Source organism: Stegostoma tigrinum, chromosome 4 (assembly GCF_030684315.1).
Source record: "Stegostoma tigrinum isolate sSteTig4 chromosome 4, sSteTig4.hap1, whole genome shotgun sequence".
NCBI lineage: Eukaryota > Metazoa > Chordata > Chondrichthyes > Orectolobiformes > Stegostomatidae > Stegostoma > Stegostoma tigrinum.
Genome location: NC_081357.1, coordinates 61,763,517 through 61,781,742, shown reverse-complemented (window position 1 = coordinate 61,781,742; position 18,226 = coordinate 61,763,517). Strand labels below are relative to the sequence as shown.

Sequence of the window (18,226 nt, the reverse complement as noted above, 5' to 3'; positions counted from 1 at the left end):
ATAATGTTGGAGATTCAGTGATGGTAAGGCCAAGGGGAGATGTTTAGATTCTATCTTCTTTGAGATGGCTATTGCCCGGCACTTGTGTGGGGCAAAAATTACATGTAATTTATCAGCTGGATGTTGTTGAGGTTTTGCTGCATTTGGACATAGACTGCTTCAGTATATAAGGAGCCAGGAATGGTGCTGACCATCGTCCAATTATCAGCAAACATCACCACTTCTGATGTTATGTTTAAAGGAAGGTCTTTGATGAAGTAGCTGAAAATGGCTAGCCCGAGGAACTGCTCCAATAATGTCTTGGCATTAAGACTTCCAACAAGAATAACTATTTTCCTTTGTGCTCGGAATAAGTCCATGTTGTGCAGGCACATTGATACTGTACTCAGTCAAATGCTGCCTTGATGTTAAGGGCAGTCACTCTCACGTCAACTCTGGAATTCAGCTTCTTTTATTCATGTTTGGACCAATGTTGTAATGAAGTCAAGAGCTGACTGACTCTGGTGGAACCCAAACTAACTATCAGAAGTAGTAATTTTCTTTTATTATATTTTGGTGCTCTTTGTTCGCTGCTGGCCTTTAATGTGATTGGCTGTTTGAAGGTCTGACATCATCATCGCATTTCTACACAGATAATCTCCATTAAGAAATGCTGTAATTAATTGCCAAATGAGAAACTCAAAGTCCTCACTAATGAATCATTAGATATCTCAGTGAGGTGTTCTTCAAGGTCAGCAGCATTGAGCACCTTTGCTCCATCCCTGACCATAACATTCAGATGCTGATCCCTGCATCGGTACCCGATTAGAACTGGGCAGTGATAGAGTTTCTTTAACTGAGTATATTATCCATGGTTTATTGTGGAACTATTCATTAGAGGTATCCCAATCGCTGATCAGTTTCCAGAATGGAACCAGTAGCTTCAAGAGAAAAATGTACGCAAAAAGATGTTTAGAAACATTTTTATACCTTGATTTTGTTTGCTGTTTTTCCAACTTCTTACTCCACAGGCAGGATCGTGGGTAGGGAGGTGGGATGTAGTTTGGAGCTTTTTGATAGTGTTAGAGGCTACAACTTTCTTTCCATCACACAACTGACTAGGAATCTCAGGTAACTACAGGGAGCTATAGGGAGAGTTTGAATAGGTTGGAGCTGCTTCCCCTGGAATGTTGGAGGCTGAGGGATGATCTTATAGAGATTTATAAAATCATGAGGGGTAAGGTAGGGGAGTCCAAAACTCGGGCTGAGGTTTAAAGTGAGATGCGAAAGATTTAAAAGGGACCTAAGGGGTAACTTGTTCACACAGGTAGTGGTGCGTGTATGGAACAAGCTGCCAGAGGAAGTGGTGGAGGCTGGTACAATTACAACATTTAAAAGGCATTTGGAGGGATACCTCAATAGGAAGGATTAGAGGGATATGTGCCAAATATGGCAAATGGGGCTAGATTAATTTAGCATATCTGGTCGGCATGGCCGAGTTGGACTGAAGGGCCTGTTTCTGTGCTGTGCATCTCTATGAGTCTATGAATCTATGAATCTAATCTTACCATCTGCCATTAGCATGTGTTGGATGAACGTACAAGTTCATATTCAACCAGTTTGGCCTCATTATGAATGCATTTTTCTTGATCACCACGTCCTGGAATGAAACTTGAATCTAGAGCTTCTTGCTCTGATATCCATCACATCACAAGAGCTCCAGTATTATTATTAACAATGTTTAAGATTTTATGTTCTAATATATAATGTATATGACATATACACAGAATCAATGCTACAATTGATTTTTTAAAAAGACAAACATCTTGACAAGGGCGCTGAAGTTATTTGATTTCTCTATGACAAATCTCATGGCATTTTAAGATACAAAAGAAAGCTGTTGTTATATCTCACAGTTGGTAAGCACTTTAAGACACATGCTCATGACTTCATCACTATCATAACATGTGAGTTGAGGGTATGAAGATCTCAGACTCCTATTTAACTAGAACCATTCAAAGCATGACACACTGATGGAAGTGGGCAACTGTGCGTAACCAATAGCTTAGACAAGACAGAAGTGTGCCTGCAGCTCTAATATATGCATTAAACACCTATTGAAACCTCCAAGGCCACATTATATAGATCTAGTTCTTATGTTATAACATCTAATACAAGCGTGTATAACAAATACTGTTCTGTAGGCAGGGGCAATGCAATTGTGACAGATCATGGTAAGGAGCAGTTGTCGCTTGTTAAAAGGGTTAAAGTTCTCAGTGTCAGATAAACAACAGCTCTGTATTTCAAGGGGTTTGGAAAACTAATAAGCACCAATTGTCGACAGTATGAATCTATCAGGCATCAGCCTGAAGGCTAAGTCATTCAGTTTCTGCTTAAAATAGGTTAAGTCAGAAGCCCTGTCTCTCTTTTAAAAATGAGTTATCTGCCTTTTTTCTTGTTTAAAAGTAAATACAGAGCTTTCCTGAATGAAATGGAGCTTCTGAAACACGAAAATGAAGTTTTCTAAACTAATCAGAGTTACTTATGTGCTGTGATAACAAGTTGTGGAGTTGGATGAACACAGCAGGCCAAGCAGCATCTTAGGACCAGGAAAGCTGATGTTTCAGGCCTAGACCCTTCATCTGATGGAGGGTTTAGGCCCGAAACGTCAGTTTTCCTGCTCCTAAAATGCTGCTTGGCCTGCTGTGTTCATCCAGCTCCATACCTTGTTATCTTGGATTCTCCAGCATCCACAGTTCCCATTATCTCTGCTGATGTGCAGTAGTTGGTTGTCTTTCCAAATCACAGGAAAACCCTGGTGACATCAACACACCTTATTTGGCATAAATGCCACCTAGTGGCAGACATGTGCTAGTGCAGACTCTACCTCGAAAAGTAAAAGTACTTCAAGGCATTAAAGGAGCAGCAACAGTGAAAAATAATGTCCATTGCACAGTGCTAGCTCAAAAGCCACCCAATCTATTATACAAATGCTGACCTTCGGAGACAGCTGTCCACTATTCTACAGATTTTATCAATTTTCAATTATCTAAAAGTAACCACATCGCTTTAAAAAGCTATCATAGATTCTGCGGCAAACACCGTATCTAGTAGGATATTTCTTATGTTATAACATCTAATACAAGCGTGTATAACAAATACTGTTCTGTAGGCAGGGGCAATGCAATTGTGACAGATCATGGTAAGGAGCAGTTGTCGCTTGTTAAAAGGGTTAAAGTTCTCAGTGTCAGATAAACAACAGCTCTGTATTTCAACATCTGACAATGTTCTGTTTCAAAAATGTTCTCCCAATCTCTCTTTTTGTTCATTGATGATTAGTTTGAACTTATGCCTTAGTTACTATTTCAATGTTGAGTGAAAATAGCCTTTTCCCGAATGACCTTCTCAAAATCTTTTGTACTTTTGAACATCTTTATCAGAAACCTGATAGAACTAAAAAAAACAAAGTCCAAAAATTCTAGACTCTTCTCACAACTAAAGCATTCGTCATTGCTATCAACCTAATGAAGTGCCGTTTACCATTTAAACGGTGCAAACCCACTGATGCTTTTCTTTTTGTATCATTGATTCCACGACAGGATTCCGTTTTTCACATCATTTTCCTGAAGAAAAGTTAGTGCAAGAGGGTGCTTCAATTTACAAATATGGGGCAGCTCATGAATAATTGTCAACTGTTATAAAAAGTAGCAATAATGATATTAATGCAGAGTATGAACATTGATTGATTGCACAATAACAATTTAAATGATATCTGAATTCCCATCTCAGCTCCTTCAGAAATGTGCATTATGCCTTAAATTAATAGAGTGTGGGATCATTGAGGGAAGTTAAACAGTGTCCCGCTTTTGCAGGAGTCAGCATATCACATTTTGAAACTTAATTGGAGGCTGGGGGTTAATTCTAATAGTTACTGAGAAGCTACACTGGATTGTTATTCTTTAACTTCTTCTCAGAAGCTACTAACAGAAGCGGAACCCTCTGAATTTCCAGACCCAGTGGAAATACCCATCAGAATTTTCAATTTCTCAAGCAACTCATAGAACCATAGAATCCCTATAGTGCAGAAAAAGCCATGTGGCCCATTGAGTCTTCACTCACTCTGCAAAGAGCAACCCATCCAGATCCAGCCTCCTAACTATCCTCATAACCCCACATTTCTCAGGGCTAATCCACCTAGTTTGCAGATCCCTGCAGACTACAGGGTAATTTAGCATGGACAATCAAACTAACCTGCACATCTCTGAAGAGTGGGAGGAAACCAGAACACCCAGCAGAAACGGGGAGAATGTGTAAACTCTACACAGGCAGTCACTCGAGGCTAGAGTCAAACCCAGGTCCCTGGCATTGTGAGGTAGCAGTGCTAACTACTGAGCTATACGCTATCCAGAGTACCTGCCGTATCTGGGATTCCACAGGGTCCTTGTAAGTGACTCCAGTCTGCACTGCTCCAATGACTAATTTCGGGGTCATTGGAATACCCAGGCTAATAATTTGGATTTCAAGCCCAACATTGAAATCTCAGCCCCAGCCTGTCATTATCAACCTAAACTTGGTCTAATATTAGCATATTTTCCACCCTCTTTGAACCATAACCACAGATGTTCTAGCTGTACATTGCTATTTTCATAAACATTTTAACTTCACTCCCCATTACATCGCTAACTATGCATGACCTTCCACCTAGATCCTCCAATCTCATGTGTCACATGAAGGAGAGGAATAAATATAAGCATAAATGGTTATGTCATAAACAATAGAAGTTAATTGAATGAACAAAACAAGATACTTATTTTAAAGTAAAAAAATGTTGTGATTATAGTCAATGAATGCTTTCAGAAATTATTGGGCATCAATAATATGTTGCTTGGTGTATTTCTTGTCATTATCTAAAAAGAAAGCAAATTTGTATTTTTGATACTTTTTATGAAGCTATGAGAAATTGTTCTTTAATAGATTGTTCTGCAGGGGTAATTTACAGATTCTATGTTCCTGACAGGGCAACCTCCTGCTGATTGTGTATATTGGATATTCCCACACATGCTGCACACTATTTTCCAACCATACTGGAAATTGGTGTAAAATACATGCTGAAGTTTTGATATGTGCTCTCACTTAGAGAGACTCCCTGTTGAAAGTGCAAAGCAACCTGATTGACCCTTAGGTTCTATGGTGTTGCATTCTGTCAGTCATGGGATTACTAATTAACAATGCTTTTTCCATCATTGTAAACATTTGTATTGTTCAAACTATTTGTTCTGTCGAATTAGTCTGGGCAAGTGCCCTCCCATTTTTTATTTCATATTTTATTCATAAAATTAAATTATATACAGCTAAAATAACAAAGCAATTGTTACAATTTCTTCGGGATCTAAATATTCCAATTGTTTGAAAGAAACACAAGGTTTATTTGCATGGAAGAACTTATTTCTAATCAGAGCATAAATCCTGTTATCTTTCCATGGGATCTGGCAGAACAATGATCTGAACTATTTTAACACACCAAGTGGTTGAAAAATACAACTGATTTTATTCATACAAATAGTGTCAATCAGTAGCACCCACATAAGCAGTCTTTATTCTACCTGGATAAACGTAAAATAATAGAATTAACAAGTAAATGGCAGCCATGATGTCACTGTCTCTCTTTGAAGGTAATGCTCTGGAGCTGATAACGTTAAATGGACCACCCAGCATCAACCTAGACTACAGAGAGAAAAAAACAAGGCACACTCTTCACAGAACAATCCTATAAAGTCCTGTTCAATGGCGTTTAAATATTTGGGCCAAAATTGGGAGAACAGTCTACAGCGTAGTCAGGCAACAGCTAGCTCCAGGTACTGCCATCAGTTTTCCTAACTGTGTCCCTTCGTACAAATAGGACAGGCCCATCACGGGTGGCAGTGCAGTGGTATTTACCTGTGACAGAGTATTGGCAGCAGTGATCACCACACAGAAGGCTTTTGGAAACAAGATCCCATCCTTAGATTGACAGGCCCAGTCCATTGTGTTTTTTTGAGGTGCCCATTAACAATGGCCTGGGCTCTGTGGGCCAGCTGTGCTTGTGGTGGGGCTGGGGGAATGGCCTGGCTGTGCTCGGGAATGGGGGATGTGGGTGAGGTTAGAGATGGGGGATAGTCCAGCTGTGCTCGGGGATGGGGGTGGGGTTGAGCTGGCTGTGCTCAGGAGATGGCGCTGTGGGTGCGGTTAGGGGTAGGGTGGGGAGGGGGTTGGGCCGGCAGTGCTCGGGATGCGGGATGGGGGATGGGAGATGGTCTGGGTGTGCTCAGGGTGGGGCATCAGGCTAGGGGATGGTCCGGCTGTGCTCTGGGCTGGTAGAGCTGCCCCTCCCTGAGACACTCTTGTTCACAATTGATAATTGCCGATCAACCTATTCAGGAATTTTTGGACACATGTCTGGAGTAGGCAGGCCTTGAACGGAGGCTTCCTGGCGTCACTACTACTGTACCACTACAGCCATTTATTTCACTTACTATACCAGTAATTTAAAAATAAAGGACAGATATCAACAATTACAAGCTGTTTGACCTACATATTACAACAACAGTGTGAGTAATGACTGATGACATAGAGTAGCAGTTGTTTTCTGAAGTGTATTCTGACAAATGGATGGGGCATTAAAACTGCTGCTGAGAGTGTGTACGGACAAGCTGGTGTTGTCCCTGTGCTTTCACAGACAGAAATTCATCAATATACTAAAAAAAGTAATCAATCAAATTAATCCCATATCTGGATGTGAGTTTGCTCGCTGAGCCAGAAGGTTAGTTTTCAGACGTTTCGTCACGTTTCTAGGTAACATCATCAGTGAGCCTCCGACAAAGCGCTGGTGTTATGTCCCGCTTTCTGTTTATCTGGTTAGGTTTCCTTGGGTTGGTGATGTCATTTCCTGCATTGGTGATGTCATTTCCTATTCTTTTTCTCAGGGGATGATAGATTGGCTCCAAATCAATATGTTTGTTGATGTAGTTCCGGTTGGAATGCCATGCTTCTAGGAATTCTCGTGCGTGTCTCTGTTTGGCTTGTCCTAGGATGGATGTGTTGTCCCAATCAAAGTGGACAAACAGGCGGAAAGTTAGCCACCAGGATACATGAACATCAACTAGCCACAAAACGACATGACCCACTATCACTAGTATCCTTACATAAAGATGAGGAAGGACACCACTTTGATTGGGACAACACATCCATCCTAGGACAAGCCAAACAGAGACACACACGAGAATTCCTAGAAGCATGGCATTCCAACCGGAACTCCATCAACAAACACATTGATTTGGAGCCCATCTACCATCCTCTGAGAAAAAGAACAGGAAATGACATCACCAACCCAAGGAAACCTAACCAGATAAATAGAAAGCGGGACATAACACCAGCGCTTCACCGGATGCTCACTGATGATGTTACCTAGAATGGTGACAAAACGTCTGAAAACTAACCTTCCAGCTCAGCGAGCAAGCTCACATCCAGAACCTCAACCTGAGCTACAAATCTTCTCAAAACTCGCTAATCCCATATCTGCACAATGTCTGCCCTAAATAGCATTGATCAGAGCTTCATCATTAAACACAGGCCAATGAGAACGGTTAACACTGGCTAATGAAATTACCAGATCACATCAACCTCAAAATTGCTGCATTAACAGTGATGCACATCAACCTTTTAACTTATTCCTGAAATATAAAACAAATAGCAATGGCACGTATGATTCATTTTTCTTTATACCCGTTACAATTAAAAGCAGAAGATTGTGCGAAGTTAAGTGTGACCTACCTTGCCGTACAGCCAATGTAGTTGTGTAAACCAGGAACAGGAGGATGTAGTTAAGAAAGCTCTGAAATACTGGAGTGTTGGCATGGAAGTCCTCCACCAAGTACTTGCTAGTCAGGCCTATACCACAGATCAACAATGACAGCACCTGGCCCAGTGCCAGCGACAGCAGCAGCTCTCTAAAGGAACAAGTGATCTGCATATTAGGACAAAATCAATGACCAAAGACAAATTCTTTCACTGACTGATTGGCAACACAGTTAGGGCCCCTAGGGAGCCATATCTCAATTAGGGTGGAGATAAAACCAAAAGACTTACAACCCTACTGAAACATCTAACGGCTCAATAACGGATTTTATTTTTTTACCAAGTTCAAGATTTTCAGCCAGCATGTCCACCATGTAGAACAGGCAGCTGTCAGCATGGCTGTTTTCACAGCTCAAGCCCCATGGGTAGAACTGCAGTGTAAATTTAAAGAAGCTGTGTTTTCTGGCAAATGACTTGTCACACCATCATTCTGAATACAACCAGTGAAAGGAAAGATCCTGACTTGCAGTGACAACTTCATTCATACTTGATACTCTAAGAGCCGGCTCTCATAAATGAAAACTTTCAAGAAAGCTGAAGTTTATAAGCTCCTGAAAAAAAATGCTTGTTTTGATCAGACAGTGCTCTGTATCATTTCCTGTGATGTGGCTTTAGAATTTAAAACCTTCTGCGCATTCCTTATACTCCTGCATTACTGGATTTACTGCAGTACATGGTTCGTGGATTTGCATTGTGCACCACCAGATAAACTTTTACCAATGTTTTAAATAATTTTTTTCCCGACGGTAAAGCTGTTTCTATTCAAATATCAAAGCCATAATCAGTATTTTTTTGTCCCTCAAATCGCTTTAACATCAGGACACAAGGAAATACTATAGTTTGCTAATTCTGAGTTCAGAAAATGATGTACTTTCTTAGAGGATTTAAATGCTAATGTTTCAAGAATAGCTTGAAAGTTAACTGTGAGGTGTAGTATATTGATTTTTTAAAAAATTAATTACTGATTCACCGATTTTAACAGTGCAAAGAGCATCGGTATTATTTGTTCCTTAAATTTTATTAGTTTTTTTTCCTGAATTTGGTTTAGAAAATAGCAAAGCAAATTCATTTCCTTTTCAAATGTTTCAAAACAAACTATTGGATTTTGGATTTAATCAGCAAGAGCCTTGGGGAGAATCAACATACAACATTTCAATTTAAGGTACATTTGAAGTAAACAAACAAATGGTAAAATTTGTTTTCAGAAGCAGAAACAATCCTTCAGATAAAAAGTATGGTTGCACCTGCTGGTTCCAACAGTTCATACGGCTGTTAAAGATTCCAAGAGTTTAATCAAAGACCCCTAGTGGTGTGGTCAACATTCTTCACTCAACCAACACTAACATGTAATAATTAGCTTGTCATTCCTCTCATTGTGATTTGTAGATCATTGCCGTACCAAAATGGTAGCTGCAGAACGCCAAATAACACCACTTAATACATAAGTACCTTGAGATGTTTCCGAAAGGTGTGATTAGGCACTGTATAATTACAGAGATAGAATGAACTGCCGATGCTGGAGAGTGAGATAACAAGGTGTGGAGCTAGAGGAACACAGCAGGCCAGGCAGTATCAGAGGATCAGGAAAGCTGACATTTTGAGTCTGGACTCTTCTGCAGATTTTCTGAGGCAGGGTCCAGACCCGAAACGTCAGCTTTCCTGCTCCTCTGATGCAGCCTGCCCTGCTGTGTGCCTCCAGCTCCACACTTTGTTATCTGTATAGGTACAGGTCTTCCGATGCAAACAGAATTGGCTTGGATCAGTAACTGCATCCTCATGTTCTCCAGTTTCCCAGTGAAGTTCTGTGCACCCTTCAGTATGTGAAACAATTGAAAGAGGGTGCACCGCATGTTATTGCTGCATATTGGAGAGAAAATGAAGCGCTCCCTGTGCCACGTAGAGAGAGAGTGACTAATGTGCCTGATGAGAACAGACAGCCTTGCGGACATTCTTTTTTAAAGCTTAGCTCTTTCTTGTTTCTCAAGTTCTATCATCAATGGCAGAAACAAATACTAGACCGTCACATCAAAATAACGCAGGCACACTTCCAATTGCTATTTGGCTGTCAGAACTGAATTACTTGAAGTGTGTTTCTGCCAATGTTCCAAGTAACAATGCAGTGCTTTAATTTAAAATATTTTTGATTTACTTTTGCATGTGTGTGTGTCCTGCATGGTGTTCCACGGTTAAATTTACCTTTTCACTCTTTGAACATTTTCACTTCTTTTGTTGTTGTTTCCTCTTGCTTTTAAGCCACCTACTATTAGGCCGATTCCTGGGACACAGAGACTAACTTATCGAGAACAGCTAAACAGGTTAGACCTTTATAGATTAGACATTAGAAGAATGAAGGGTGAGCTCAGGAAACATACAAGATCCTCAGAGGACTTGACAGGACAGATGTTGAGAAGATGTTTCCACTAGTGGGAAAAGCTTGAACTAGGGAGTACAGTTGCAGAACAAGGAGAACACTCATTAAAAAACTGAGATGTGAAGCAATTTCTTCTCCCAGAGGGGTAGTAAATGTCTAGAATTCTCTATAATTGAGTGTGATGGCTTGATCATTGGAAGTATTTAAAAAGGAAATAGATAGTCTTTTGAGCAGAGCTGATGACTATGATGACCAGGCATGAAAGAAAACTTGGACAGATCAACCATGATCTTGATGAAAGGTGGGGCAAGCTTGAAGGGCTGAATGGCCTACTTCTTCTATTTAGAGTCAGAGTTGTACAGCGTGAAACCAGACCTGTTAGTTCACACTGTCCAAGCAGATATCTTTGTCCAATGTGCCTGTATTTGGCCCATATCCCTCTAAATTCTTTCTATTTATGTGCCTGTCCCAATGCCTTTTCAATGCTGTAATTGTACCAGCCTCCACCAATTCCTCTGGCAACTCATTCCGTACGCGCACGACCGTCCACACGATTCAGTTGCTCTTAGGTCTATCCCCTCCCACCTTAAACCGATGGTCTCTAGTTTTCGACTCCCTAGCCTAGGGAAAAGACCTGGATGATTCACCCTATCCATGCTCATCAGGATTTTACAAACATCTAGAAGGTCATCCCTCAGCCTTCGATGCTCCAGGGAAAATATCCCAGCCTATTCAGCCTTTCCCTATAGTTTAGAACCTTCCACCCCCAGCAGCATCCTAGTAAATCTTTTCTGAACTCTTTCAAAAATAAAGTATTTCTTACGTTCTGAACTATTAGAAGAGATATTGATTGCAACAGATTGTGTATGCTGGGTTTCAAAAGTTTGTGAGATTGAAGTTGGTGTAACATGCATTGAAAATTGCATAATCCAATAGCATTGCTTCGCCCTAAGAACTCAACACATCTTTAAAAATGTGCTCAGCAGTAGAGTCTGATCAGGACGCCACAACCCTCACGCCTCCAGCGAATGAGCTTGTTGTGAAGATCATTAACAGTCTTTTAAGCAGCAGCTTCAAAATTTAAATTCCAGAGACCTAGATAATGTTCTGGGGACCCAGGTCCGAAACTCATAGCAGATGGTGGAATTTGAATTCAGTAAAAATATCTGGAATTAAAAACCTAATGATGACTGTGAATCAATTATTGATTGTCAGGAAAAACCCATCTGGTTCACTCATGTCCTTTAGGGAAGGAAACTGTCATCCTTACCTGGTCTGACCTACATGTTACTGTCTGTCTGGAGTTTGCACATTCTCCCCATGTATGTGTGAGTTTCCTCCGGGTCTCCAGTTTCCTCCCACAGTTCAAATGTGTGCAGGCTAGGTGGATTGGCCATGTTAAATTGCCCGTAGTGTTCAGGGTTATGTCGATTAGGTGGATTACAGGGGTTGGGCCTGGATAGGATGCTCTGAGGTTCAGTGTGGACTTGTTGGGCCAAAGGGGCTATTTCCACACAGTGGTGATTCTATAACACTGAAAGGAGCATTGTTGGGATTCATAGAATTATATTTTACAGTGTGTTTCAGTCTTTAAATTTGTGTTATATGTAAATTGGTTTATCCCGTTTTATCTTCAAAACTCCTGTGTAATAAATTTCTGTTTCACTGTGAAAACCAAATCTGCAGCACTGATCTGTCCAATAATAACATTGGTTGGCACAAGAATATCTCCACCATCAATGTTTAGTAGCAGCAGTGTGTACTGTCTACAAGATGCACTGCAGAAATTCATCAAGGTCCCACGACAGCAACCTTCCAACCTAAGGCTACTACCATTGAATTAGACAAGGGCAACAGGCACATGGCAATCTACCACCTAAATCTTCCTCTCCATGCCACTAACGGCCCTGAGTAGGAAATATATTGTTGTTCTTTTGGTGTCATGCAGTCAATATCCTGGAGTTGCCTCTCTAAGAGCACTGTGTGTGTACCTACTCTAAATGAATTGCAGCTCATGAGAACCTTCTCAAAGGCAACAAAGAATGGGCAATAAATGCTGGACAAGTCAGCAATGCCCAGATCCCATGAATGAATAAAAAAAAATCCTTCCATTCACTGAAAGTCAGCATATCTGTGATCACAAGAAGCCATCGTGTAGACATTTGGTTCCCAGATAGCTGCCATCATGCATATATCCTTTGAGAGTTCAGGTGCTTCAAAACCTCTGGTCTACATCCAGATTCTTCCATGAGGGGATCCTAGTGAATGAGGGTTATTCTCCAAGGAACTGGCTTCTTGAAGTATCCCTACAGTGTTGAAAGAGGCCATTTGGCCCATTCACCGGTCCTCTGAAATGTATTCCACCCTAACCCTCAAATTTACCATAAGTAACCCACTGCAGCACCCAGTGAAAACACATGCAGACACGGGGAGAACATTCCTTCTCCACACACTCAGTCACCCGAGACTGGAATTGAACCTGGTCCCTGGTGTTGCGTCGCAATGAGCCACCTAGCCACCCACATGGTGGTCATGCTTCTTATGTTCATCAAACACTCAGATTCAGATGCCAAGATGCACTATAACCAGAACTACCTATAACATGCACCTGCATTAAACAGGCCTATTACAGTGATTGGTCAGATTTTGTGCTCCAGTAGAAGGCAGTGTGTCTGATATTGCAGTCAGCTGCTATGCACTCCACAATATGAACATCCAAAAACGGCGCGAGTTTGAAGAAAGGGAGAACCTGGAATGCTCCTCAGGAGTCAGGAAGGAAGAGGAAGAGAAAGATGAAGGATGAAGTACACAGGCATGGAAGAAAGATTACTGAGACCATCCAAGGACCACAAGGGCAACATTAATTCAGCTATTCACTTGAACAGTTCTCAGCCTTCCGGAAAATGACTTTGCAATTCATATTTTTTCAAGCACAGAAATTATCCAGCAAGCACCCGTGTCTGAAAAATTCCATTATCACACAGATAAACTAAGCAATGCATTGCACTGAACAAACCCCCACGCTGACCTCCAGCATGTAAAATCACATCCCTTTTGACATCAAGCAATAATAACACAAGCCTGATTGTAAACATGAACAATAATTGTTAAAAGGATAAGCTAATGAACATGCAGACCGAAGGTACCTCACCTAAATGAGTCATAAAGTACAACTAATGACAACAAGCCTTTTAATGCTTCCACTCCCACAGGATTCTCACACAGTAACTAAAAGAGAGATGGAGGCAGTGTGATCTCTTTTCTCTACATCCAGCTAGGATTCCCATGGCCTCTGTCCTCTTCATGGGTGTGTAAGCAGACACTACCTAGCAGGCAGTTGAGACTGTATTATTGCAGAGGAAGTTGCTTTCATGGGCCTTGCTGCATTGATGGTTTCTCAGTCAGAGAGGCCAAGGAAGTAAGGGAGACAGAAGAGAGAGATGGTGGGAGTGGTATTTGAGAAATTTGTGATTTTCACCCAATCATATATTTAATAAAAAATAAAAGTTGACAACTTTTAATGAATAGTCACTTGGTAGTGTAGGACTTGAGTATTATTAAAGTCACATTGCTTTAAATATTTATATCTTGTATTCATTCAGAAAATTCACAAGAAACAACAATAAAAGAGAAAAAAAAATCAACATTTAAACAGTATAATGGGGGAGTGCTGATTGGTTGGCAAATGGACTCTATGTGGTAGAGGCATTGTCATGGGCAATATAGCACTTAATGATAATTGGCTATGAAGTGTCAGGTTTTGTTTAGATTTTCAACTTTTGTTGGTATTCTTGCAATTTGTCCTGATGGGTGTAAGACCAAAAAGGTTCAACAAAATGTGTTAATTTCAGTTATACTCAACTTATTATTATTTCAAATTAAAGAATGCATACTGTCTTTGTTTTGGAGCCTTTGAGACCCGTGCAATACTGCAGTGCATTCGTGTCCAATGGATCACCAGAAGAAAATAGGATGAGGCAGAATTGCTGAGATAATAAAGTGTGAAGCTGGATGAACACAGCAGGCCAAGCAGCATCTCAGGAGCACAAAAGCTGACACTTCGGGCTCAGACCCTTCATCAGAGCTCTCTGATGAAGGGTCTAGGCCCGAAACATCAGCTTTTGTGTTCCTGAGATGCTGCTTGGCCTTCTGTGTTCATCCAGCTTCACACTTTATTATCTTGGATTCTCCAGCATCTGCAGTTCCCATTATCTCTGAAGCAGAATTGCTTACTTTTTTCTTGATAATTGTATTCTTCTCTTCACACAGGCCCTACCATCACTCGTGTATAGCCTAGTCATGAACATCGGCATACAGCCAACAGAAATGGATATAAAATTCTATAAAGAACTATTACATCTATCTGCTATATCACCACAACAACCATTATCCTGTGATCTATGTGCTTTGAATAAATACAGAAAATGCTGAAGAAACTCAGCAGATTTGGCAGCATTCTTTAGTCCTGAAGAAAACATGTCTTCAATTCTGAAGAAGTATCATACCAGACTGAAAACATCAACTGTGTTTCTCGTTCCACAGATGCTGCCAGACCCATTGCATTTTCCAACATTCCCTGCGATTGTTTCAGATTTCCAGCATCTGCAGTATTTTGCCTTTATCAAACTCTTAGGATTTCTTTATTGTTTGAAATTTTACATTGGTGACATTTCTAAGCTTCAGTCATCGAAAAATGTTGTGAAAAATATCATTAATATGATCTACTATCTCTACAATCTCCGTTGCCAACAACACATGAATGAGACAATTAAAATTCTGGATACATTTGACACAGGCCAATATAAGCTCACTGCAAAGTAAGTGATGTTGTACTAAATATACAGTGAAAGGTTTGGAAAGGAAATAGGTAATTCCAGCTCCTAGACATGTCCGAGAGTCTCACTAAATTAAGCATCAGTCACAAAGAAAGCTAAATTCATAACATTATTTTAAACATACTGTGTTTGGTTCTAGGATTCCTACTGGATAGTCCCACTTGACCCTGGTATGGGTTGATTATTCGATTTAATGTTCTACATTACCGAACAGTGTGTACCATTCAAGTAGTGCCAACCAGCGCTAACGATGTAATCATCTGGGTGCACAAGTTCTGGAGAATTGCCAGATCTAAGAGAATGGCATATTCTCATAAACTGAATGTAGAACAATTTACCGAACTGCTTGCATGGTTACTGTGAACAGCTCAAAAATACAAGATTTCCTGGTCTGCTTCCAGCAAAAGTCCAGAGTATGGTTAGTTGGCTTGTGATCCTAAAGACATGTGTTCCTCGACTGTGAAAAAAAGATATCAACGATCCCTCGGACTGCACACTCACACTGATCATCCAACAAAAATCAACATATAAGGAAGTCATTCCCTGGTCCAGTTTCCTCCCTGTCAATTCTGCAGCTCTATAAATTATGAGACGTTTGACCTAGAAACCTGTCATCTTTCTCTAGATTTTCCACCTAACCAAGGAACTATCACAGGCAGCACCTCTTGCACAAACAAGTTCTTTCAATAAAATGGCATTTATGCAAATACCTTTGATACATATATTAATCCAAGCCAGAAACATGCTCACATATTCTAATATATCTGTAATATATTTATCTATCCCATTCACAACACCACGTTCATAAAAATGCTGAAAAGGCTGAAATAGAAGTTAGAAGTAGAACTTACTAAGTAGGTCAATTCAAGGCATTTCTGGCTGATTTATCAGAGAGAATTGAGGCTGTATCTTTGGGCCCTGCGATGGGGCTGGAAACTGAAAATACTAGTGCTGGATGGTGTACATTGGTTTTCTGACTGCATTTCCAGCATTACATATGTGTGCTGGGGCAGGTTTGGGGCTGCCAGGGTTACCTGGCCCTATAAAGTAGGTAACTAATCAGCTTCCTTCAGAGTTTCATTAACCACTGTTAAAAGACGACCAACTGGGATCTTTAAATCAGCTTCCAGTTCTCCTGGTGACAGCAACCAGTCACAGGCTAAGAGGGGGCCTATGCTCAAAGAAAGCCTGCAGATTCTCCTTACCGAGTGGTGTCTGAAGCCAAAGATCTCACTTTCGATGGACTCCGTTCTCCATTGGTGGCACCTAGCTGCTGAACTTGTTCTTCATCTGGAGTTTAAAAATGTTGGAGGGTGCCTGCATTATGGATTGTCCTCTCAGTCGTATGATGTAAAGTATGAGATTTATTTATAGGATTTTTGGATTGTGAACCAAATGGTTTTTCTGTAAGTATGATAAGAATTAATTGTTAACTTGTATGTATTTCTGTAGGCACTGGGGTTAAGTCGCAGAGAGGCAAGATTGTCTTCCTCAATAGTAATGGGCTTTTGTTTTCACTATTTGCTTGTAAAACTCACTCAGGGTAAACAGTTGTGCTTTAGACTTCAGACAGAAGGTTCCAGAATGGAATTATTTTTTGCCTGGGGAAAGTAACTGTTGAAGACAGCTGTTTGGGTTTCTTTCTCACAGAAATTTCAGTTGATGTTGGATGTGTATGCTATTTGCTCTCAAAAAAGGGAGACATGTTAGAACTGTTACAGATATAAATTTCCTTGATGTTCCAGACCAGAAATATTTGAGTAAAATCCTCAAAAGGTTATTTGAAACTGAGAAAGTCTATGCTCATTTGTATGAGAATCAATTTAATTATTATTTGTTTGGGAAAAATAACTGCAGCTTGAAGAAAGCCATTTTGGTTTCAGTTTCATAGAAGTCTTAGTTGATATTGGATGTGTAAACTAGCCGCTCCCAAAGACGGAAGATATTTTAGAACTGTAAAGATATGTTTCCTCAATGTTACAGACCAGAAATGTTGTGTAAAATCCTGAAAGGGTTATTTTAAGCTGAAAAAGTCTAAGCTCATTTGTATGAAGACTCATAGAACCATTGAATCAGGAGGTAGTAGACTTGCTCATGGGGCTGGTGTGTTTTATTGCAGACATTTCGTCACCCTGCTAGGTAACATCATCAGTGTGCCACCGGTGATGCGTTGGTATTCTGTCCAGCTTGTTATTTATACGCCTCGGTTTGCTGCGGTGGTTGGCATCACTTCTGGTTTTGTTTCACAGTGGCTTGTATGTCAGGTCCGGTTCAAGGTGTTCGTTGACAGAGTTCCGGTTGAAATGCCAGGCTCCCAGGAATTCCCTGGCATTACTGTTATGCCAAATACAGACAGGCCAAAGAATGAACTAGCAATACCAGTTAAGGGGCACCTCCCTAAACACCTCAGAGTGACTGCTGGCCCCTATTCAGGGGTCAACTATTCCAACATGCACTTTACTGATCACCTTCCATAAACTTGAGATCATCCAGAACTCTGTAGTTCAAATCTGGCTCACAAAATCCTCCTTCTTGATACTGATTCCCTCGATCAGGTTCTAAATACCTTTGAAAGAAGGACCCTCTTGGAGGCAGCTGGCACACCTGACGTTGCTGGCAGCATTCAGGAGGCACTGGAAACCTGTGAGAGTATAGGAGGATCCCTGAGTCACCACTCAGGGATACTGAGCTTTTGGTGGTCCAATAACATGCCTCATTAGCCAAAAAGTGGGTAGCCTACATTAACCTGTTAGCAATTCGGAGTAACAAGGCTGTCTTCCTACCAGAATGAATGGTATGTGCAAACCTCCCCAGTGAGTACATGGAACTGCCTACCACCGAACTCACTCTGGCAGGATGTAATAAATCCACACCAAGGTTCAGTGCATGGGTTACCTTTACATTACATGTTATTTCAGTGAAAGAGGTGTTTCAGAGATCTTGCCCTAACAAATCACAATCTCATCTAACATATAATTACTGAAATGTGTGTTTGTGAATGATAAATCATGAAGTACACCAGATGATTTTTCTTTCAAGAGACCTATTAACATGCTGGATGGAAGAGTGCTTGCATGTTTGAGTGGACTTTCATAAAGCATTTTAGTATGTGTATGCTTAGGAACCTGTCGGTATTAGCAAAACTGAA

At 40.6% G+C, this 18,226-nt stretch overlaps 1 protein-coding gene across 1 annotated transcript in view; it reads right to left on the bottom strand.

Annotated features, from left to right (window-relative positions):
* The window catches only part of slc35f1 (solute carrier family 35 member F1), a 422,044-nt gene that overhangs the window by 180,928 nt on the left and 222,890 nt on the right, over window positions 1-18,226 (bottom strand). Inside the window, exon 2 of the mRNA XM_048531060.2 lies at window positions 7,789-7,964. Coding sequence (XP_048387017.1) covers window positions 7,789-7,964 — 176 coding nt within the window. The remainder of the gene's footprint in view (window positions 1-7,788; window positions 7,965-18,226) is intronic.